Source organism: Bos mutus, chromosome 14 (assembly GCF_027580195.1).
Source record: "Bos mutus isolate GX-2022 chromosome 14, NWIPB_WYAK_1.1, whole genome shotgun sequence".
NCBI lineage: Eukaryota > Metazoa > Chordata > Mammalia > Artiodactyla > Bovidae > Bos > Bos mutus.
The window spans coordinates 20039322-20062739 of record NC_091630.1 but is presented as its reverse complement, the minus strand read 5'-3'; the positions used below and the strand labels follow the sequence as shown (position 1 = coordinate 20062739).

The 23418-nt window shown below is 41.0% G+C and overlaps 1 protein-coding gene across 5 annotated transcripts in view; it reads left to right on the top strand.

Annotated features, from left to right (window-relative positions):
- Positions 1-450: 450 nt before the first annotated feature.
- UBR5 (ubiquitin protein ligase E3 component n-recognin 5) overlaps positions 451-23418 on the top strand; it is a 137706-nt gene continuing 114738 nt past the window's right edge. For 4 of the 5 annotated variants that reach the window (XM_070383072.1, XM_070383071.1, XM_070383070.1 and 1 more), the window contains exon 1: positions 452-1047. In XM_070383072.1, coding sequence (XP_070239173.1) covers positions 986-1047 — 62 coding nt within the window. In that variant the 5' untranslated portion in view covers positions 452-985. Of the gene's footprint in view, positions 1048-23418 lie in introns of all 5 variants that reach the window. The other variant, XM_070383073.1, reaches the window with a different exon arrangement.

The following is a 23418-nucleotide window of genomic DNA, read 5'->3' as shown; positions in this document are numbered from 1 at the left end:
GATGTGAAGGACGAGAAACAACAAGAGAAAACCCCTAAGGGTCCGCAAAATAATTAGGGTTGCCCCAAGAGAAATCAGAGCGCGAGACTGGAGGAGCCCCTGTTCCCTCCCACCACCATCGTGCTGGGGACACACACTTAGCCTCCCTCCCGGACTCCCCGCCCCAGCCGGCTCGCCCCTCCGCCTCATCTGTCCCGAACACGTGCTCTCCTGAACACTCACTCGGGAGCGAGCCCACCCGCCCCCCGGTGGGGGGGGGGGGCCGGGCTCGGGAGCCGAACGGCCCAATCGGCGCGCGCCTTACAGCGCCGTGGCTGAGCCGCCCAATCGGCAGGGCCTCGCTGCCCGTTTCCCGGAGCCCCGCCCCCTCGCGGCCGTGCCCCCCGCCTGCCGGTCTCCTCCCTCCCTCCTTCTCCTCCTCCCGTTCGCCCCTCCCCCGCCGCTCGGGAGCGGAGCCTGCGAGACGGAGAAACTGGGGCAGAAGTGAAGATGGCGGCGGCGGCGCTGGCGGCGGCGGCTTCTCGCCAGTGACGCGCCGAGCGGGCTCATTTCCCTCCCCACCTCCTTAGTCCGGACCCCGTCCGCCGCCGGGACCACACACCGGCCCCACAGCCCGCAGCCCGTCCCCCTCCCCTCCTCAGTCGGGCCCCTCTCCCGACGTCCGGCTGCCGGTAGCGGCGGCAGCGGCGGCGCGCCCCGGGTCCCGGCCGCCGGCCTCGCACTCCTGCGCGCTGTCGCTGAGGGAGCGGGGTGGCGTGTTGATCCGCCCTCCTGCCCGCCCCGCCGGACCTCCGCGCCGCGGACACACGCCCGGCAGGGAGGCGGCGGCGGCGGTGGCGGCCCCTGCGCATTTGCTTCTCTCATTTGGGGACCGGGAGGCGGCGGCGGCTGTGGCTGTGGGTTTTGACGAGGGGAAGGGGTTCGGGGGTGGGGGGAGCCGAGCGGGAGGGGGCCGTCCTCGAGAGGACGACGAGAAGGAAGCACCATGACGTCCATCCATTTCGTGGTTCACCCGCTGCCGGGCACCGAGGACCAGCTCAATGACAGGTAATAGGGCCGGCGGGCGGGCCGGGCGGCGGGGGGAGGGGCTCCTCCCCGCCCTCCCCTCCCCCACGGGGCCGCGCCGGACCGGCGGCCGGTGGGGGAGGGCGGGGGTCCTCACTGCCCCCCGGCTAGGTCCCTTCCGGGGCAAACTTCTGGTCCCAAGGGCCGGGGCCGCGGGGTCGGGGGGGTGTGGGGGGAAGCGAGCTGTGGACGGGGAAGCGCACTGCACCCTCTAACGCCCCCCGGTCCCCCCGCCTCCACGCAGGAGCCGCGTTGAACTCGGTGGGGGCGGCGGGTGGGTATCCAGCTCCCTGTGGGGGGAGCTTCATCACCGCCCGGGCCAGGCCCGAGGAATCCATATTAGTCAAAGTTGAATTGAGACAGACAATGCGGATGGGGGATGGTGGAGGTTGAAAAAAAAAAAAAAAAAAAGAGGGAAGCGGAGAAGCCGGGCGAGAGGCCCCGGGGTAGGCTGGGTTCGCCCGGGCCCCCGGGAGCTGTGTCCGGTGGGGTGGTCGGACCGGCGGGGGCCTGGAGCTCCCGGGGGGAGGGGAGGCGGGGCGGGGTGGGGTCGGGGGACCCGGGTGGGAGAAGCTGATTCCCTGCAGATCGCGGGTGGGGTGGCGGGAGGGAGGAAGCGCCATGATTATTGTTATTATTATTAAATTTGAGCCCCTGCAGTGAGGCTTGCCGGTCCGGGGAGGGGATGAATTTAGGCGAGGGTGGGGGGCGGGGAGGGAAGTGGATTGGGTTCCCTTTGCTCTGTTTTCTCTCGAAACGGTGCTGGCAGCTCCTGCTTCCCAGTCCCTGTGGTGCGAGCTTTTTTGTTTCCTTTTTTTATTCTAATGATAGTGTTTTCCTGAGTTGTAATTTGACAGCTGAAAACCGTGCGTAGAGTCAAAGGAAAACTCTTACGTTTGCAGTTCTCAGTGCTGCTTTTCTTAACACGCTGTAAATTTCTGGGATGGGTTTTGCTGTGGGCGGAGGAGGAATTATGATTTCTTTCTTTTTTTTTTTTTTCTGGTCTTTCATAAGGAGGCTGTTTTGACTCCGGATTCCTCCCCTTCCCTCCTCCACCGTTCCCTGCCAGTTTAGGATATTGAATTGCAAGGCCGCATGCTCTCAGGGAACTGAGATAAAGCAGGAAAAGTTCCTTCCCCGTTGCAAAACAGATTCCGAAGAGGTTGAGGGAGACCTCCATTAGGCAAGGCTGAGAAGCTAGGACTCAGATCTAATGAGGGTTAAATGTTTTACAGGGTCAGAAAGTGGGGCATTTTAAGTTTCTATCCCCAAACTTTCGCTACTCTCTATTTTCCTCGTAAATATAGAAGGCCGTCAGGGCCCACTTTTAGAAGTTAGATACGATTTTTGCTAAGTGACCGGGTGACATAAATTGCATGAAGCCCTGTTTGTCATGCACTTCCCCGAGGGAGGAAGAGGCCTAACTTGCTTCTGAGATACTGGCCTCTGTCTCGGGGTATCTAACCGCCTCAGGTGGGGCGGACAGCCTTTCAATCCGGGAAGCTGGAGGCTTGGTTTCTGGCATTGGGTTCGGATTTGTCTAATCTTTGCTGTTGTAGCCATATTGTATTTAACATGTTTGTAAAACTTTTGGAATACTTTCTTAAAATACTAATTTGGAGTGGTCACATAGTTCTTTTAAGTACGAAAATAAGTTTCAAGTCATTTATAATGCAGTCTTACTCCGATTTTATTTCATTACAAATCTTTTGTTAAGACTTTTACATAAAGTTTTTTTTTTTTTTTTTTAAATTTTAGAACCAGGCTTGTAGTGAGGATAGCTGTACTGCCTGTCATTCATAGAACCCAGTTGGCCATGCTTGTAGGGCAGCTTGTTACATTGCACCAGGAGAGAAGTACAGTGTATTTTTTATACTAATCCTAACTTCATATACCAGGAATCCAAACTAACTTACTCAATTGATCGTGCATGCCAAAACCTATTTTGCGGTTTTGTTAGGCACTTTGAATAATTTTTGAGCATTCCTCTTTCAGTTAGTCTAGAAATTTACATGTATTCTTTTTAAAGGTACCTTTTCTTTTTTCATTCTTGGTGTAAACAAATAATCAGCTTTGACTCCTGTACTCTCAGTATACAATATTGAGACTATTTGGATCGTCTTCAACTTTCATGAGAAATAAAGACAGGTGGTTCCGAAAATGGGATCGTAAAATATGTGCATCAATAATGTGTGTAGATATTTAAAAAAATAGCTTAGATAAAATTTTAGGAACCTGTAGTTGTATCTAGTAGCAGTAAAATGTCTGGTCTGTTTTGTGAAAGCAGCATTTGAGATAGTCATGCTTTCCAGTTTTTTAGTAGTTGACTTGTGGAGCTCTTCTGTGTCTCCCCTTCAGAAGAAGATCCTGTTTGCATACCTAGTTGGAAAATAATAGATCAACCCATTGCTGCATTGTTTAAGGGAAATCTTTTTCCACACTAGACTCTTTCTGGAACCTTTTAACTTAACTAGAATGAGCCCAGAAAACTTTTGCCTTTAGAAAAAAATCTACCAAGGTTTAAAGAAAGTTTTGGTAATAGAAAAGATAGTCACAAATGAAATGATAATTGATAGTTTCAGTGAAAAAAAAATCTATAAATACATATACTTTAGTATTTACCTGAAAAGCAGTAAGATTGGACTGGCAGCATGGTATTGAAAATAAATTGCTTAGTCAAAATGCCTCAAAACACCAATATTTTGCTGTACAAATAAAGTTTTCTATTTAAAATGGCTGCATCCTATTAAAAGTCATATATTTTGTTTAGTGTAGAAATGTGATGTCAGCGTTTAAAATGTACTCAGTATTAAAAAAAAATCTGATTTTTTTCCCTTTGTGGTTTTTTTTTTTTTTTCATTTTTAGCAGGAGGAATAAAAGAAGCAGGCAAAACAAAACAAATGGCAGAATGATACTAACAGGGTGATGTGGAGGCAAAAAAGCTAAAGCTAAAAATTGTTTAGTCTCTAAAGTCAAGTCTGACTCTGCCGCTCCATGGACTGTAGCTCACCAGTCTCTCTTATCTATGGATTTCCCAGGCAGGAATACTGGAGTGCGTTTCCTCTGTTTTTATACTTGTTATTTTTATGATGGGCTTCCCAGCAGTAAAGAATCCTGCCAATGAAGGAGACATGAGTTCGAACCCTGGATTGGGAAGATCCTCTGGAGAAGGAAATGGCAACCCACTCCAGTATTCTTGCCTGGGAAATCCCATGGACAGAGGAGCCTGATGGGTTACAGTCCATGGGGTTGCAAAAGAGTTGGACATGATTAAGCATGCACTCATGCATTTCTGTGACAGTCTTGGTATATTGGGTTAAAATCTTTTAATTATTGGCCCTGGGAGTCAAATAATGCAGTAGTAGAATACAGGTGGGGATGGCTAGGCAGTCCGAGAGCCTGGGATGTTGGTTGTGGATTTCCAGAATGATTACAAGGTCCCTGGTGCAGAGAGCTGGCCCCTCAGCAAATATTCTTTGTATGGAATTGAAACCACTCAGTGCTCAGATACTTGTGTGACATTTTGATTTTCTTTCTAGTGAATTCCTTGAGTTAGTGCTATGTTCCTGCTTAAAACATCTCAAGAAATATCAGTAGTAAAAACCATACCAAGAACATGGTACTGCATTTTGAGATTGAGAGGAGAGCTGGAAGTGCAACTCACCAAACTCTGGGGTGCTGAAGAAGTCAGTAGACCAGTCTTTTCACAGATGTGCTGGAAAACCAGGCCTAAGTTTATGGAATTTATCCAGGGTACTGACAGATGAGGGCCACATGATGGATCTTTGATTTTTGAAGTCTAGGTCTCTTCACTGTCCCACATGGCCTGTATTCTAGGAAATCTCTGCTTTCTGAGGTGTCCCAGCCTTTGTGCAGCCACCTGTCTTAGAGTTTTGATTTCCCCTTCTCCTCAACTCCTCCCTCCTGTGCTTCAAATTGATTTGGGCCTTTTGTCAGAGCCCGGAACCTCTTAGTGCTTTCCTAGTACTAGGTTAGGAGAGGCCTTTTAAGGTGATATGTGTCCCTGAGGCTAGTCCCTGTCTTGAATTACTCTTTGGGATGCAGGTTGACTACACTGAAACCCAGTTCACGTTGTTGGTCTGGATGTGGAATTTTCCTGTGAACTTTGTTCTTAGGCATTATAATGTGCTGTGTGACCAGAAACAATTGGGGTTGAGACTGTTATATCAAAAATGTTTTTCTCCGAGGAGCTCCTCCTTTAGATGCTATAAGGCTACAGAATAAGGTAGTGTAGATAGGAGTTTAAAATTAGGAATTCCTAAATCTGGTTTGTCTCAGCCCTGCTAGTTATTAACTATGTTGTGGTAGGCGAGTCGTTCAAGCACTTACAGTCTCACTCCCTGTCGCTTCTCCCCACCCCCTTCAGACTCAGTTTCTAAATCAGGTATAGTACCCTGGTTGGTGAAGAATAGTTGAGATAGCCGGTGGGAAGCACAATATTATAGGTTCTGTGGAAAATATTATAAAGAGATAGTTACTTTTTATTGCTTTTACATTTTGCCTGGTTTCCAAATAGAAAAATAGGAACTAGAGGAATTGCACTAGAATATCCTTAGCATTGAGTACAGAATCCAGACTGTTAGTCTTAGACCAGTGGTTCTCAACTGGGTGTAGTTTTTGCCCCCCTGGGGATGTTTGGCTGTGTTTGGAGACGTTTTTTGATTGTCCTAGTTGGGGCATTGTTACTGGCCTCTAGTTGGGTAGACATCAGAGGTGGTGCTCAACACCCTGTGATGCACAGGACAGCCCCACAGTAAAGTATGAACCTGTCCATGATGTCAGTTGTGGTGAGGTTCAGAAACTCTATCATAGATCATCTTGAATATATACAGATATAAAACTAAAGGGAGATTTATGAAAAATTCAAGCAATATAAGTTAGTCTCAAGACATGACTTACTTAAATTGAAATTAGTTGAAAAGAAATAAAATTAACAAGTTACTGTGGAACTGTAACAGTAACCACATTTCAAGTGCTCTGTGCCCACATGTAGCTAGTGGCACGGTATTGGACAGTGCAGATACAGAACAGTGCCATGATCACTGCAAATTCTGTTGGGCAGGGTTGACACAGAAAGAGCTTTTTGCACAATACCTGGCATTTAGTAAGTGCATCTTATTTTTATTAGGAACTGTTGGGTTTTATAGACTCGGGCATATCCTCATCCCTTCAGTAGGATCCAGAAAAGAGGCCTGGGTTTATGTGGAGCTGAACAAAGATTGTGGTGGGTAGAGGTTATAATAGCTGAAAGCTGCCTACAGTTTCATTGTGCTACACCAAAAAAAATCACGTCACCAAACCAGTGGGAAATCTGACTATATGATTATTGAGATAGTTACCTAGAAACAATAATACTAGAGTGACTTTACTGGGAAAGTCCAGGCAAGCCTCACTAAAATGATTAAGTTGTTTAAGGAAAGTAAGATTAAAGACAGGGTATGGAATAGCCAAACAAAAAATTCAAAATGAAGACAAGGGAAGATTAGTTTTATAAATCAAAAACTCAGTGACTAAATTGTACGTCTAGGAGTAAACAGATACTTGGGAAGGCAATTACATAGTACACAGGAGTACAACTAGGAATAATGGGATGAACTTTAGGAAAGGTCAGGATTTTTCCTTAACAATTAACATTATTTAGAAAATAGTCTTTAAAGGAAAGTTTAGTCACTGAGGACTGTGTCAAATTACATGTAAGTAGATCTTGCAGAGTGTATTGAGGGGAGTAATTTTATGTTACAGGAGAATGTACTTATGTCTTTATGCCCCATTTTCATCATACATACACTAGGCCCTTCATATCCACAGATACCAAGTGCTAACTATTTATACTAGTTATTTTATAAAGGGACTTAAGCAACCAAGGGTTTTGGTACCTGCCGGGGCTCTTGGAACCAATACCCCTTGGAGACACAGGGCCAACTGTATTTCTAGTTAAGAAAACAAACTCTAATTATAGTCTGTGTTTCTGTCATTTTGACACCTTGGCATTCTGAGCAAATGACAACAGCCTGCCTCCTGGCTCACTGTAATTTTGAAATGTTGATTTGTTTTTATAATTGGTTTTTAAGTTTTATTCTGAAAATTATTTTAAATAATTTTAAAGCAAATACAAAAGTAAAGAGGATGGTATAGTGAGCACCCATTTCAACAGTTACCTACTCATGGCCAATCTGATTTCAAGTCTCTTCCCTCTTTATTCCTTTCCCTCAGATCATTTATTTGATATACCTTCATTATATATCTCAAAGTTGAAAGCTTTAAAAATATTATCTTAATCTCAGAGTTCAGTCTGTTTAGATTTTTCCTGTTGTTACATGAAAGCTTATTTTTGATGATTGACCGTTTTGCAATTTTACATAATAGAACTAATTAAATTTTAACATGTTATAAAATTTGACATTCTTAAGAGAAGTTTGTTTGGATAATAGCCTTAGATGGATAGGCAAGATTACATTGGAAATATTCCTGACAGATGTTGTCACATCTTTAACCTGTAGTGGGATAACATTTGATCAGCAAGTTGCTTATAATAATGATGGAAAGACAGAGTTCTTGAAAGTGGGGTACATTGAGGCATAAGTCATGTGAAAAGTTTACAACATTCTTCTAACTTAATATAGAGGTAAGACTTCCTGGTGGCTCAGATAGTAAAGAATCTGCCCGTGATGTGGGAGACCCAGATTCTGTTCCTGGGTCAGGAAGATCCCCTGGAGAAGGGCATAGCAACCCACTCCAGTATTCTTGCCTGGAGAACGCCATGGGCAGAGGAGCCTGGTGTGCTACAGTCCATGAGATCACAAAGAGTTGGACACAACTCAGTGACTAACACTTTCATAGAGGTAAGATTACTGGTAAATTGAATTTGGCTATTAGAAATTATTCTCTAGTGAGATCATATTTTATATTATTTTCTTGATAAGATCACTATAGTGGTAATAAACTCCTTCAAAATGAGAAATATGATAAATTCTTAGGTAACTGGTTTCTGATATCCTCATTTTTTCCAGGATATTGAGTAAAGCATTACAAATTAATGTTACTTCATGTGTAAATAAAAATATAAGCTTAAACAGCAAAGTGATGTTATTTGTTCAGTTTCCAATGGTATCATTCACCTTAATAAAATGTTTTCAACTTTATTTATTCTTATTTAGTTTGTAACTCAGCTTTATTGAAGTTTAACTTACATACAATAAAATTCACCCATTTTTAGTGTACAGTTTGAGTTTTGACAAATGTGTATGGTTGTGTAACCATGATTACAATCAAGATACAGAACATTTTCATGATCCCAAAAGTTCCCTGGTGCCCTTTTGCTTTTTGAGCCCCTTCTGAAAAACAGCTATTCACCACGCTCCTGAAAAACAGCTATTCTTCTTTCTCTCACTATAATTCTGCCTTTTTTAGAATTTCATGGAATAGGGATCATGTGTCTGGTGACTTTTCCTTAGCACATGTAACAGTTTTTTTTTCTTTTGTTAATTATGTTTGTTGTTTAGTCACCAAGTCATGTCTGACTGGGACCCCATGGATTGCATCACGCCAGGCTTCCCTGTCTTCATTATCTCCTGGAGATGGCTCAAATGCATATCCATTTGAGTCAGTAGTGCCATCCAACCATTTCATCCTCTGTCATCCCATTCTCCTCCTGCCTTTAATCTTTCCTAGCATGAGGGTCTTTTCCAATGAGTTGGCTCTTCCTTCGTATCAGGTGGCCAAAGTATTGGAGCTTCAGTATCAGTCCTTCCAGTGAATATTCAGGACTGATTTCCTTTAGTATTGACTGGTTTGATCTTTTTGCAGTCTAAGGGACTCAAGAGTCTTCCTCCAGGACCACAGTTTGAAAGCATCGATTCTTTGGTGCTCAGCCTTCTTTATGGTCCAACTCTCACATTCATTACATGACTACTGGAAAAACCACAGCTTTGACTGTACACACCTTTGTTGGCAAAGTGATGTCTCTGCTTTTCAATACACTATCTAGGTTTGTCATAGTTTTCCTTCCAAGGAGCAAGTGTCTTTTAGTTTCATGGCTACAGTCACTGTCCACAGTGATTTTGGAGCCCAAGAAAATAAAGTCTCACTGTTTCCATTTATTCCCCATCTATTTGCCGTGAAATGATGGGACCAGATGCCACATTAATTGTGGTAGTAGTATTTCATTGTTTGGATAATCACTATATTGTTATCTGTTTTCTAGTTGATGGAAATTTGAGCTGTTTTCAAGTTTTTGACTGTTAATAGTTTTCAAAAATTCCTTACTATTAAAAAGCATTCTCACTACAATATTGTAAAGTAATTAGCCTCCAATTAAAATAAATAAATTTATATAAAAAATAAAAAGCATTTTTACACAAGATTCAGAAAACACAATCAGTTTATAAAGTCTAGCAGGAGTGCCATCACTGGTAGTATTTTGGTGACTTTCTGGTCTCTTTTTTCCCTATACATAGATTTTTCTTTTAAAATATAGTTGTGATCATGCTGCATTAGGAAAAAGCTACTCAAACGTACGTTTTTCTTGATAGCAAATTTTCATGTTAATGTATATATGTGTGTGTATATATATATATATACACACATACACATATATAAAAGAGATTATATAGTTTGGAATTTCATTAGTAATAGTGGTATTCTAGATCACTAGTTATAAAGATTATGACAGTGTCCAGTCTAGGGAGCACTGTGAATTGAATGAATAGATAGATTCCTTTCTCATCAGTTCAGGCCCCATTTTTTTTAGTATAAAAGGAAAAGTATTGAGAAACTACCATTTCAAGAAACTGGCTCTGCCCCAGCATGAATATGCCATTCTAGAATTCATATGACAAGGTGGTGTAGCTCTTTATGACCTGCTCTAAGACTTTCTCAGAGGCCTGGTGGAGGTTCACCTGAGTGTTTTCCTGTGGAGAAACAGCCTGCTGCTGTGATGTGAAAAGTGGAGGATGATGGGTTTTTGTAAGCTTTTAGCAAAAGCCAAATTTGAGATCAGGAAGTTAACTTGATGAAGAATGTCAAAAGAGCAGAGATAATATGGTAGGGTTATTTTGATGTCTCAGTGATGAAAATAGGGTTTTATATGAAAAGCTTTGAGGGGAGGAGTATATGAACTTGTATAGTTCACTGTCTACATTCTTCCATTGTGGGAGTGACTTTGCTTCCTGTCCAAAGGAATTTGAAGTAGTCAAGTTGTTGCTCTGTGTCATCATCTGCATATGGAAACTTTAAGGGAAGCACCAGACAGGTGATTTTTGTGTGGGTCTGTGCAAATCTAGTTTAAACATTCATTCTCTTCGTATGCTTATATTTTTAGTAATTTTTAAACTTCACTTTAAACTTTTTCATTTTTAAACTTCATCTTTGAGAAGTCCCTGGGTGTTTTCCTTAAGTAACTGCATTTTTCTGCTTATCAGGTGTTGTGATAATTATAGATCAAGAATATTGAGGGGGGAGGGAATCCTTGGATGCTGTGAACAGTGAGGGAGTCCTTGGATGCTGTGGACCATTGCTATGGTGGTTCTTTAGGAGAGTATACTGCTACTGCTACTGCTAAGTCGCTTCAGTCGTGTCCAACTCTGTGCGACCCCATAGATGGCAGCCCACCAGGCTCCCCTGTCCCTGGGATTCTCCAGGCAAGAATACTGGAGAGGGCCACCATCTCCTTCTCCAATGCCTGAAAGTGAAAAGTGAAAGCGAAGTTGCTCAGTCGTGTCCGACCCTAGCGACCCCATGGACTGCAGACTACCAGGCTCCTCCATCCATGGGATTTTCCAGGCAAGAGTACTGGAATGGGGTGCCATTGCCCTCTAGGAACTACTTTTTCTTTGCTTCTTGCAGTTGCCAGCAGGGATGAATCCAAATTGCTGCCACATGTTTCTACTGATTTTCTGTTGGGTTTCTGTCACTGCCGAGGGGACACAGAACCAGGAATGGCTGTCTTCTATAGGGGAGGTTGGCGACCCATGGTGTGCAGGTCAGAGATGACATGGGGGCTGATTTTGTTGGCAGTTGCTCATCTTTCTGCCACTTCGGAGAGCAGAGAGATACTGAAAAAGAAATACAACACCTGATTCCAGTCAGTGTGTGGTTAGCAGCCTTCCCATACCATCCAGAATGACTTTGGTTTCATAAAACCCTGTGGAATGGCAGGGATTCTAGGCCAGTTGGTCTTTTGCTTTTCTTCTCCAGGGTCTCTTGATTCCTCAGAAGTCTCTTTGGAAATGTAAAAAGCTTTCAGTTGACATGAAGATTCAATCTTTTTTTTTTTTTTGTAAATTCAACTGATATTTTTGAGAGGTGATAGCATTTATTTTTGAGGGTGATATATTTAAAATCTTTTTTTTTAATGGAAAATTTTTCTGGCAATAGTGTTAAAGTTTTGTAAGTAATATAACCTAACCAGATTGTAGTAAAAACATTTACTGTGGTAGCCTTTTCTGATTAAGAGGTTTTTTGATTTAAAGCAGTGTTTCTCATAGTGTCTAAATAGACTGCCATCATCAGGAACAAAAGGTTTGAAGATCCTGGTATAAAAGGCTCTTACCCATATTTCTTTGTTTTAAAATTCATCAATGACAGCAAAACCAGTCAGTCCTAAAGGAAATCAACCCTGAATATTCATTGGAAGGACTGATGCTGAAGCTAAAACTCTTTAATACTTTGGCCACCTGGTGTGAAGAGAATACTCATTGGAAAAGACCCTGATGCTGGGAAAGATTGAAGGCAGGAGGAGAAGAGGCTGGCAGAAGATGAGATGGTTAGATAGCATCATCGGCTCAATTGACATGAGTTTGATAATACTTTAGGAGGTAGTGAAGGAGAAGGAAGCCTAGTGTGCTGCAGTCCGTGGGGTCGCAGAGTCCGACACGACTTGGCGACTAAACAACAATGACGACAGCAAATAGGGCCAAACTTGCCCGTTCCTCACTGCCCCAGCCATCCTTTCTCCATCAGACTGTAGGCTCTCTAGCCGTCTGTCTGAGGCCAGAGTAATTCTTATTTGTTTTTCTGTTTTTACAAATGAAATTTAAAAAATTTGAAATAAGTTACATAAAAATCAGGTCTTCCCCAGAACTGAGAGACACTGAGAGGGTAGCTTTTTAAAAATGCATGTCAGTGCTCATAGGCTTACAGTCTTGGTTAGGGGAGTGACACTGATCCACAGGCGACTAGCAAACTATGAAAGACTGACAGAAGAGTTTGCCCCGTGTCAATATTTGCTGTGTGTTGCCGGCAGAGTCGAGAACAATGTTAGGTGAGTTTCCCTTGTTCAGTAAATGTTTGTGTGCTTCTCAAATGTTGTGCTAGGCTTGGGGTAGCTGCACCAACCCTTCCTGGAATTTGGGTTGAGAAGCATTTGGAACTTTTTCTGGCTCTTTTGGGAAAGTTTGTAGAAGAGTGAAGTGATAGGTTAGTGGGTCCTGGAGTGGCATCAGGTAGGTGGGCCATGTTTGTTAATTTATTTTTAACTTTTTACTTTGAAATAATTATAGACTCACAAGTAGTTGAAAAAATAATGCAGAAAAGGACCCATGTACTCATAACCCAGCTTCTCCCAATGGTAACATCTTGATTATGCCAAGTATTTTTCACATCCTTGTCAAAGTACTAGAAATGGGAAGATGTATTTTCTGCATATGCACTTTTAAGAAGTCTTTGTCTGTTAAGAAAATATAGATTAGAAGACACAAACATAAAGAAAACTTGGTATTCTTGGATGATTTTGAATTGATGGGATATATAGTAGGCAATCAGGGCTTCTCTGGTGGCCCAGACGGTAGTCTGCCAGCTGTGCAGGAGTCTTTGGTTCTGTCCCTGGGTTGGGAAGGTTGCCTGGAGAAGGGAATGGCTACTCCAGTATTCTTGCCTAAAGAGTCCCATGGCTAGAGGAGCCTGGAGGGCTGCAGTCCCTGGGGTTGCAAAGAGTTGGACACGATTGAGTGGCTAACACACACACACAGTAGGCAGTCAGTCTGTTTTTGATACAGTGATAATGGGATATAAATTGGAGGAAGCGGTTGGGGATTTGTTGGTTTGCATGTGTGTCTGATACTAATTGGGTGTGTGACCATTAATAAATGCTGTAACTCTCATTTGTAAAATGAGAGAATTGGACCAGATTATTAGGATTTTTCTGCTCCAGTTTCTGTGCTCTTAGGATTGTGGTAGGGAAAAGGATTTTTGTATTGTAGAATGGCTCAGAGGAAGAAAGGACTGTGGGTCTAAGGTTGTCCATGGTTTCTTTTACTTAAATTTTGTTGATAAATGGAAAAAATAAAGAGGCAAAGTGGGAAAATTTTACTCTTTTGCTCAATTCAGTGACTGTTTTCTCAACTAAATTATGTACATTGTGATGCAAAGATGATGGCCTCTGCCCTCTTGGAGCTTTCAGTTTAATGGGGAAACAGGCCTGTAAATAAAGAATTAAGTGCTAAGGGAGACTGTAAGTGACAGAGAAGAAGGATCTGATGATTTAACCTGGTGCTTGCAAAAGGCTTTGAAGACAAGGTTTCAGGGTGTGGGTACTGGTTCATCCTCTTACCTCCATTCTCTTGAGCCTAAAGAGTTTTCATTTATAGTCATTGAAGATGCCAGTAGCAACCAGAGGTTCATCATAGATGTCTGTATTTGATACTGATAATCAGAGTTTCAATAGTAGTCCAGAACTGTTGAATTGTTTTGAGAACAGTTTACATACAGACAGTGGGTTTTGTTTTTTTTTTTTAAATCAGTTGTTGTCGTTCCTTTGCTTTTTGTTTGCAAAAGATCTGTCTAGGGATAAAAACATAAGAGATTAATGGCCCGCTGGGGTGTGAAAACAAGTTTCTAGTGCTTTGATTTAGTTGTGGAAGAGATATTGGAAAGTGGCAGGGAGGGTCTAGGGGATGCTTGAAGAGCTTATGTGGGGAGTCTGTGCTCCTTTCTGTTTATGCCTACACAGGCTGGGCTTGGTTGCTAAGTTGTTCCTGACTCTTTGCAACTCCATGGACTGTAGCCCTCCAGGCTCCTCTGTCCATGACATTTCCCAGGCAAGAGTACTGGAGTGGCTGCCTTGAATGCTGCCAGGAGAGCAGTGTCGGAGCACAGAGAAACTTCAAAATGCAACCTGGTGTTCTCTGATGCTTTCATTGTTACTGTCATTTAAAATGACAATTTCATGTAGTACACTGCCAATGAATATTTTCAGATTTATGGGTCTAGATACTTGTGATCAGTTTTACGGGTTTTGCATTTCATACGGGATTTAAGACCCCAAGATGAGATGAAAATCAAAAATGCATTTCTGAATCTTTTAAGTTTTCTAATTTTTATCTGTTTTCAGAAGGTTTGTTTTGTGATAATGACATTCATTATCAAGTATTACAGTTCTTACAGTGTTATGTGTCTCTGAAAGACTTTGTGTTTGGTAGGCAGGCCCTGATGGGGAAGGAGTTCTGAAAACTGAGAAGACACTAAATTTGGAGTCAGGAGACATTTGGTTCTTCTATTATCAGTCATGTAATCTTGGGCAAGTCATTTCCTTACAGTGAGTTTTAGTTTACTCACTTGTAAGATGAGGGGATGGATGTATGTGACGTCTGAAAGTTCATCTCTCTGAGTCTGTGTGGTTGTTGGCCTTTAGATACTGTTTTATGAATTGTATTTAATATGTATTGGTCAGCTTTGCTCTTCTAAGATTTGATTTTTATTTCCTGCCTCAGACCTTCTGTTCTGTTCTTTGAACTCATTCTAATGGGTATCTAAAAGCAATGCTCAGTTGTTTCAGTCGTGTCTGACTCTTTGTGACCCTGTGCACTGCGGCCTTCTGGGCTCCTCTGTCCGTGGGATTCTCCAGGCAAGAAGGCTGGAATGAGTTGCCATTCCTCCAGGGGAGCTTCCCAACTCAGGGATCGAACCCAGGTCTCCTGCATTGCATTGCAGGCGGATACTTTACCCACTGAGCCACCTGGGAAGCCTCTATTTAGAAGCAGTGGACATTCTAAACTCTGAACACCTTGTTTGTTTAACTGGAGTGGATCTCTTCAAAATCAACCCAACTCTTCTGTTTTGTTTTTTATTCCCCTCAATTTTTTAACTGATAGGGCTCTTGTATTTGATTTGACATGAGTAAATTTAATTAGTATAAAATTATGTTATCTTTTCATTATACTTTCCATATAAACTTAATGGGAGAAGGTTCTGGATAGCAAAAAGTTATTTGAAATAAAGTGTGATAAAGCAAAAGCTCATTGATGGCATATACCTCCTGGGCTTGGGAGTGTTTGCTCACCTTTGGTTTGGGGTGGGTTGAGGCTTTTCTCTTTGGGGAGGATGTTTGAGCAGTCCTGCTAACCTTTTAAGTGCTCAGTGGGAATTTATCTTCTGTTTTCTAGGGTACCTATTATCATGCTATGGTAGGCTCTAATAATTGATCCTCCCTTTTGACTTGAGTAGATTACAAGTCTACTTGACTTTGCTGAGTAGAAAGTCATTTTTGAGATGTTCAAAATTTTACATCAAGGAGGATTTTAGGATTTTCATATTTTACAGCTGAGGGAATTGAGTGCTAGCATGCCCAGATGATTAGTGAAGTGGCAGACTAGATGCTACAGTAATTCAGCTTTATTGCTTTTTATTTTCTTCTTGGAATGGGCATGGGAAGTAACTTATTTTTCTGATACACACATACCTGTTAGTATATATATACACACATGCACACCATTTAGCGTGTGTATATATATATGCACATATGCAATTAAATATTAATATGTATACACTGTATGTTTGCACATGTGTGCCATTAAATAGTATCTTATCGTTTAATTCAGCAGATTTTGTGGGGCTTCTGCTACATGCTAGTTCTAACCTTGGGTATATGGTGGTAGAGCTTAGTCTTTTGTAAAGACAGGCCATTAGAGTGCAGTATGATAATACGGGGAAAGATGAAGTAAAAGATTCCTCACCAAAGGCACATAGCCCAGTCTTGCAAAGAAGGAAATCTTATTGGAAGAAGAAATGTTTAACAGGAGGACAGGATTCTGAAGATGGTGTAGGCTGAGGAGCTGGTGGGGAGATGTGTGATGTAGGGTAGGGCCTGGAGGACTAGAAGAGCTTCCTAGGTGGAAGGAACAGCATATGTGAAGCCCCTAAGGTGAGAGAATGATCATATATAGGGTTTTACATCAGTTGAATAGTTTTCTTATATGTGTGTAGTGGGTTAGACATAGAGCAACTAAACCAGTTCAGGGCAGTTAAGGGTGTGAATTCCATCCTAGTTTTGGCCAGCTGCTTGATTTCATGGCTACAAATAGCATCCTTAAACCTCTCTCCAGCCAAGTTGTTAGTATTTGTTAGTGTTAACGGGAACAAACAAGCTTGGATAGATGGTTTAGTTCAAATGCCTTAATGCTGTTGGGAAAATCCTGTGAACGGACCAATAATATCACTGAGATAAATAAAAGACTACATTTTTTTGTGTTAAACAGTTCATGGTCTTAACCAGGTTAAAAGATAAAAGTTTCATAAGAACTGGTGAAAGAAAAAGACAGTGTGCTTGTTTATGGGTTATGAATGGTTGCTTTTGATGTCTCTTTAATATGTTTTAGTATTTTATATACTTCTGTGTGAGTATATATTATTTTAATAATAGAAAAAGAATAAATCCCTAGGAAAGTGTTTTAGTTAGCTATTCATGTAAAGCAGGAAATTTCACTAGTTTTTTCTTTAGAAACTTCTTACATGAAGTATAATTTCTTTGTATAAAACTGAGGAATGATTCTACAAATAATTATTTTTAAAAGTTGTTTTGAACTTTGATATTGAACAGAGCCATTAATATATGACATATATGTTATGTCATATAATATGTATTATGTCCTATATATGACATCAGATATATGGACATAATTTCTGACTTGAGTTTACAGAATATTTATTCACAGCCATGTCTCAAAGAAGTTGTATGTGTTGAAAGACTTTTGGATTTTGGGCTAAAGCTTACCATTTCCATTTTATATTCAGATTTCACCCAGGGAGAAGACAGGCAAAAACATTGTGATAAAAAAGTTAAGCACTTTTTTCCTCCTAGTAAATTGACCAGAAGTTTCACCATAATTTAAATGAACATGAAAAGAAATTCAACTTCAGTTCATTCATTCGTTCATTATTAGTCAACAAATATGTACTGAGGGCTTGTTTTGGGCCAGATACTTGGGCTGTATCAGTGAACTAAAGAGGCCAAAATTCTTGCCCTTGAGGAGCTTACATTTTAGTGATGTACTTTTTGAGTTATTAGTTATGAAACACTTCTTTTGAAATGTGTGGTGTTTAATTTCCATATGTCACATCTATTTGAAATGTATTTCTGTTAAAAATGTAATCAGTTAGGAATGATGGGAAAGCCCACCAAATTACTCTTTGCGGTATCCCTAAATGGTTTCTTAAACATTCTCATTATCCTGCAGAACCACTCTTTAAATTGTCCTTCCTTCAGTTTGAGCCTGTGAGTGGCATCAGGGGAGCTGAGTGATCATCTCTTCGAAGACAGGCTGATTGTGGTCTCTGCATTCCTAGTGCTTGACATATGTTAGTACATATTTTTGTTAAATTAATCTGAACTTCAAAAGTAAGCAAAATAAAGTACTTTATTTTAATAGAAATTAGTTTAGAACTATATTCCAGTCTCTAGAATAAGGAATGAATTTAGTGTATGGATTTTTTGAATGTACTGTTTTAGTAACATTGAAAGATACCACATTATAACTTCACTTGACACCCCCTTCCTCCACCCTCCCCCCATATTTCTTTTCATGTAGGAGGAGACCTTCCTTCAGTGAGGAAGTCTTGACTCTATATGTGTATGTAATTTTGGTGAGGCGGATATTCTTTTTCCCACCCAACATTCTATTGTAAACATTTTCAGATATGCAGAAAAATTGAAAGAAGGTAACAGGGAGTTTTTACCTTATCCATTCAGTAATTGTTGTTTTGGTAATTATTTTTTCCAAATTTGCAGAATACACATGTATATATAAATGACTTTGTTGAGCTGTTTAGAAGTTGCAGTCATCCTGGTGCTTTTTTTAACTTCAAATACATGGTGGACTTGCATCACCAACAGCATGCGCCTTCTTCTGTACAGCCATCATTCTCACTTTAGAAAATTAACAAAGATTCCTTCATACCTTAGCTTTTCTCCACTTGTCTTTAAAATGTCTGTATGCTTAGTTAGCTTAGTTTTTTCAAACCAGAATTCAGTCAGGGCCCACGCATTGTATTGGCTTCATTTGAATTTTGTCATGGAGTCATTTAAAAAAAAAATTGTGATTTTTCCAAGGGCTGCACTTAATTATTGAAATACTAAAATTATTCCGTTTATAGTTGTGTCATTGTTTCCAATTTTTATGAACTTTTAATTGGTCTGTGTATATAATTTTCATTTGTCAGCAGTCTGTATTTTAATGAATTTCTCAGTGTTGCTTTCTGTAGATCTGATGGAATCATGCGTATTTGCAAGATTTGCAGTTTCACTCTGCACATGTCTTGCATTGGATTACATGTTGTTTGTCAGGTAACATCCTATGATGAGCACCAGCTTGACTTCAAAAGATGTGGGCGTTGTGCAGTTGTAAAACTTGCAGGGGTTTTTGGAGACCACTTTAATAAGAGATCAGCAGATGGTGAAGGTTTTGGCCTTGTCCACTTCTGTTTCCTTATGTGGTCTCTGAACTGAAGGAATGAGGACATGAGACCATTCTGTCAGTATATGTTACTGGGTGATTGACAGGAGAGTTGGCTCGTCAATGTTGTATTAGTTACTAGAGTATATAGAAGTATAGAATTTCTATTGATATTATGTAAAGATTGGCATTTGAGAAAAGATTTACTATTCAGGTGAGTCTAAGGTTAAATAGATTTGTAAATAAGATAGGTGATATAAACATTTAAGAAAGTTCACAGGTTTAGGTATATAAAGTTTTGGTTTTTAAACTTGGCACAGTTAAAGGAAATTGGTAGGAAGATTATCAGAGATGAATAAAAAATGAGGCTTTATTCATATACTAGTGGAACTAGGACCAAAGAAAATGCTGAGATTTCTTTTGACCATCATTCTGGTTTTTTATTGTATAATCACTCCAAACTTAATGGTGTGAAACAGTACTCATTTATTATTATTTCAGGTGATTGACAGTACTCAGCTAGGTGGTTCTTAACTAGATTTATGCAGCTGCTGTCAGATGGTAGCTGGAATCCTCTAGAAGATTCAGATGGCTGGGATGTGAAATGCTGATGTTTCTCAGGCATCTCTACCTTTGTGAGGTCTACCAGGTAGCGCAAAGTTTAACAGACATGTGTCCCAGAAGACAGAGAGCCAGGCTAGAATGCCCTTTCCTGACATAGCCTTAGCAGTCATGCAGTATTTCTTCAGCCCAGATGTTTGTTCAAGAAACAAATCATAAGGCCCATATTTGGGAGAAGGATTAGACTTCACCTCTTGATGGCATGAATACCAAAGAACTTACGGATTTTTTTTTAAAAGACTACCACAACCATTAAAAACAATGATAAACTAATAGTAAAGTGTAATTGTTCAGGAGGAGATTTGGGTACAATGGAGTTTTAGGAAAGATTGATACCATGTATTTGACAACAGAAACAGTGAAGATTTGATATTTATTGTGCTGGACATAATGCATTTTATGGCAGCAGTAACTACTAGTGCACATAATATTTCCAGACCGAAGTATTAAAGTAGACAGTTAAACAGCTCAATACCATAGACCTCGCTCCAGAAACATCCAAGTCAGAATCATTAGGGGAACCAAGGGAAATGTATTTCTTTGACCTCACTGAAAGTGAAAGTCGCTCAGTCGTGTCCAACTCTTTGTGACCCCAGTCCATGGAATTCTCTAGGCCAGAATACTGGTATTCCACTTAGAGTCAGGTGGTTTGTTTAGGAAATGTGAAACATTTGCTGTGTCCTGAGACTTAAAGATTGAAATGTGGGCCAGTGATAAGTTGTTCACTATGACTGCTCAAATGCAGTGGGTATTTCCTGTGAAACAGAAATTTCTTGGGACAGAAACTACTCAGCTTTACCATCCCTTTGATTAGTCAGCTTTAGGACTGAATGTTTTTCTATATCCAGAGGCACGTCTGTCTTGAAATGACTAGGTATTGCTGCAGAATCTATTTTAATTATCATTTATTTGCATACCTACTCCATACCAGGCCTTGTACTAGCTACCGCCTAGTTAGTGGCATTTAAAAGAAGCTTTACAGACAGTTCCAGAGGAGAGTTCTAAGTCTTTTGGGTAGGGTTATTGTTGGCATAAATGTAGGCTACCAGTAAGGTTAATATGAAGGTGACATCTATTTGCATGTAAAATTTGTAAGAAATAAATCTTGTTATTAGGTGTATTATTTGTGGTCAGTTTTAAAGTGATATTGGTCATGTATCATTTTACATGGTGTTTTGCAGTTTTTATTAAATGGAATATATGATGAAATTGCATCGTCTTTTGTGTGAATGTGAAAAAGAAAGACCCTGCATCTTATTTTTGTGCCTGCAGTAGCTTTTGTTGTTTTTTACTGTTTCTAGCCAGAAGAGGCTTTATTGTTGTCATTATAAAATGAAGATGTGGGGTAGACAGTTTCTAAGGGCCTTCCCAGGACTAAAAGCATGGAGGAGAGTGGGTGGAAGTTTTAGATGAGAAAGGTGGTAGGAAATGTCAGTGAAGTGTCAGTTTGAGTTGAATCATATTTTGGACTTCCTGCAAGCCATGATTAAAAAGAGCAGTGGCTAAAAAATTAATTTTTATCATGTTATATCAGAGAGAAACTTTTTCTTAATCATGCTCTGAGATACATTTTTACTGAATCTTTTTTACATTTAGGGCTACTAAAAACCCCAATGAACAGTGAATTTTATAGTACACACAGCTTTATAACTAAAGTGAGCACTGGTAAAATCTGAAGTTATAATGAGAAGTCCTTGTTTTGTGGAGGCCCCGTTATGGAAATTGAGGATTGTAACTTTCTGGGTTAGAATTATGTAATGTTTAGAAGCTGATCTCGGACTTGGAAAATTATGCACTTTGTTCATTTTAAACATTTTTAGCATTGTTACTCCTTATCATGTGTGAAGCACTGCATTTTGGAAACATCATCTCGTTTAGCAGCTCTGAGATGTCGGCAGCCTGGCAGTGCTGTTGCAGAGGCAGTTTGCGCTGAAGGCATTTGAGCGTGGCTCTCAGGCTGCACAGCTGTGGGGTGGTAGGTCTCTGAGCACAGGCCCTTCCTTATTAAGGCCCATTAACAGAGTCTGCTGCAGAGGCTCATGGGTTATGTGATCTGAAGTTAACATTTGTAGATAAAATCAGTGTCATAGTAAAGGACTGTGCTCCAGCATCTGAAGGCAGTACATTAATGTTATCTTGTGCCTGCATGAATGCAGCTTTTTCATGGCTTTGAGATCTTGATCTGTTTGCAGAGGATGTAGGCTCTTCCTCCTGTGTCTTTTCTTCCCTCTGCCTGGGGTTTCATGGAGGAACGAGGGCCATCAAGTGACAGATCGTGTCCGTGTTCAGTTAAGTGTTGAAACTAGGACTGTTGTTCATTTCTGAAGCCAGTATGCTGGTTCCTGTTGAGTCAGCTTTTGTTCCTTTGTCCATCTGGACACACTAGGGTGTGAGATGGTGGACTGGGGACACATTAGAATCATTACCATAGTGACGGTAAATCGTTTCCATCCTTTGTGTGTTGTTTGGCTGAGAAGTGTTGTGAACAGTTAGTCTCTGCTTTTGTGTAATATGCTAGTATCTTTAGTCAATCTGTGTGATATCTGCAATGTACTAAATACCCAGATGTGCAAAAGCTAAGTCACAGATTTTTATCATTAAGGAGATTACTGTGTCATTAAAAAAATAGGAATGTAAAAAGTAGGACAGCAGTATTAGAGACAAAGCAATAAATGATTAATTGCTAAATTGAGTAGAACTGATAGGAAGTTCTGGAAAAGTCAAACAAAGTGTCCACTGGGCCATGGTATCTTAATTACACTTTATGTAGCTGCTTGATATATAACTGGGTAAGACAGAGGTAATTCTAAATGTAATTTGGAAATGTTGAGATAACCAGGATTTTAATAGATGCTGTGGATTCACATGATTTTTGCAGTACAGTTAAGCTAAGAAGTACAGTTTCATCCCTGAGCTTCAGTTGGTCTAGTTGGTCTTTTGTATTAGTTACAAGATGTATTTCAGATGTCTTTCAGTGTTTTTTAATGGGGTACAGTGGTCGATATTTGGAGTCATTCTTTGCTGTCTTCGAAGTGGTGCACGTGTGCTCAGTCGCTCAGTTGTGTTAGACTTTTTGCCGATCCTGTGGACTTTGGCCCGCCAGGTTCCTCTGTTCATGGGATTTCCCAGCAAGAATACTGGAGTGGGTTGCCATTTCCTACTCCAGGGGATCTTCCCGACCAGGGATTGAACCTGTATCTCCTGCATTGCAGGCAGATTCTTTACCACTGAGCCACTGGGGAAGCCCTCTTCACAGTGGTACTGCCTACCAGTGGCTCTGGCGCCCCAAATTCCTTTTCACCAGTTACCTAGCAGTTCCTTTTCTTTCCCAGCTCCTTTTCTTTCTTTCAGTCAGAAGTGGTAATGCCAGCAAAAAGAGCAGGAGCCTTTAATATTTTGCACCAGGCTCTGTACTAAGCAGATTGTATGCTATGGTACCCTGTTGGTTCAGTGTGTAAGTAAACTTTACCATCGTGGAAGTGAATTTATGGTTTATATTATTTACTGGATGTGTTGAGGGACTCAAGTCTTTTCTAGTATTTCAGATCAAAAATTTTGATTTAGTTTAAAGGTCAGGCTTTTAAGTTCTGATTGTTGTGGTTAGGTTTTTCCGGCTTGACCACTTTATAGACTATGGCCAAGCCAATAACTTGAGACACCATTAATAGAGTTTGAAAAATTAGGGTCAAGGCCCTTTAAACTTGCTGGCTTCAGGGAGAGCATGCAAGAAACTCCTCCACAAGCTCAATAGAGCGTCCCTTAGATTTTTAAAAAGAAAATTTTGTCCCTAGGAGTTCTGTTCACACACACACACACACACACACACACACATCCAGCACACACAGACACCCTTAGATTTTTAAAAAGAAAATTTTGTCCCTAGGAGTTCTGTTCACACACACACACACACACGCACACACACACACACATCCAGCTCACACAGACACCCCCAGCACACACACATCATTTCTTTACTTGCTGTTGGTCTTTTCTCTGTTACCTGCCCTTCTCCCTCATCCCAGCCTCTGTCTCTGTGGACATTCAGTA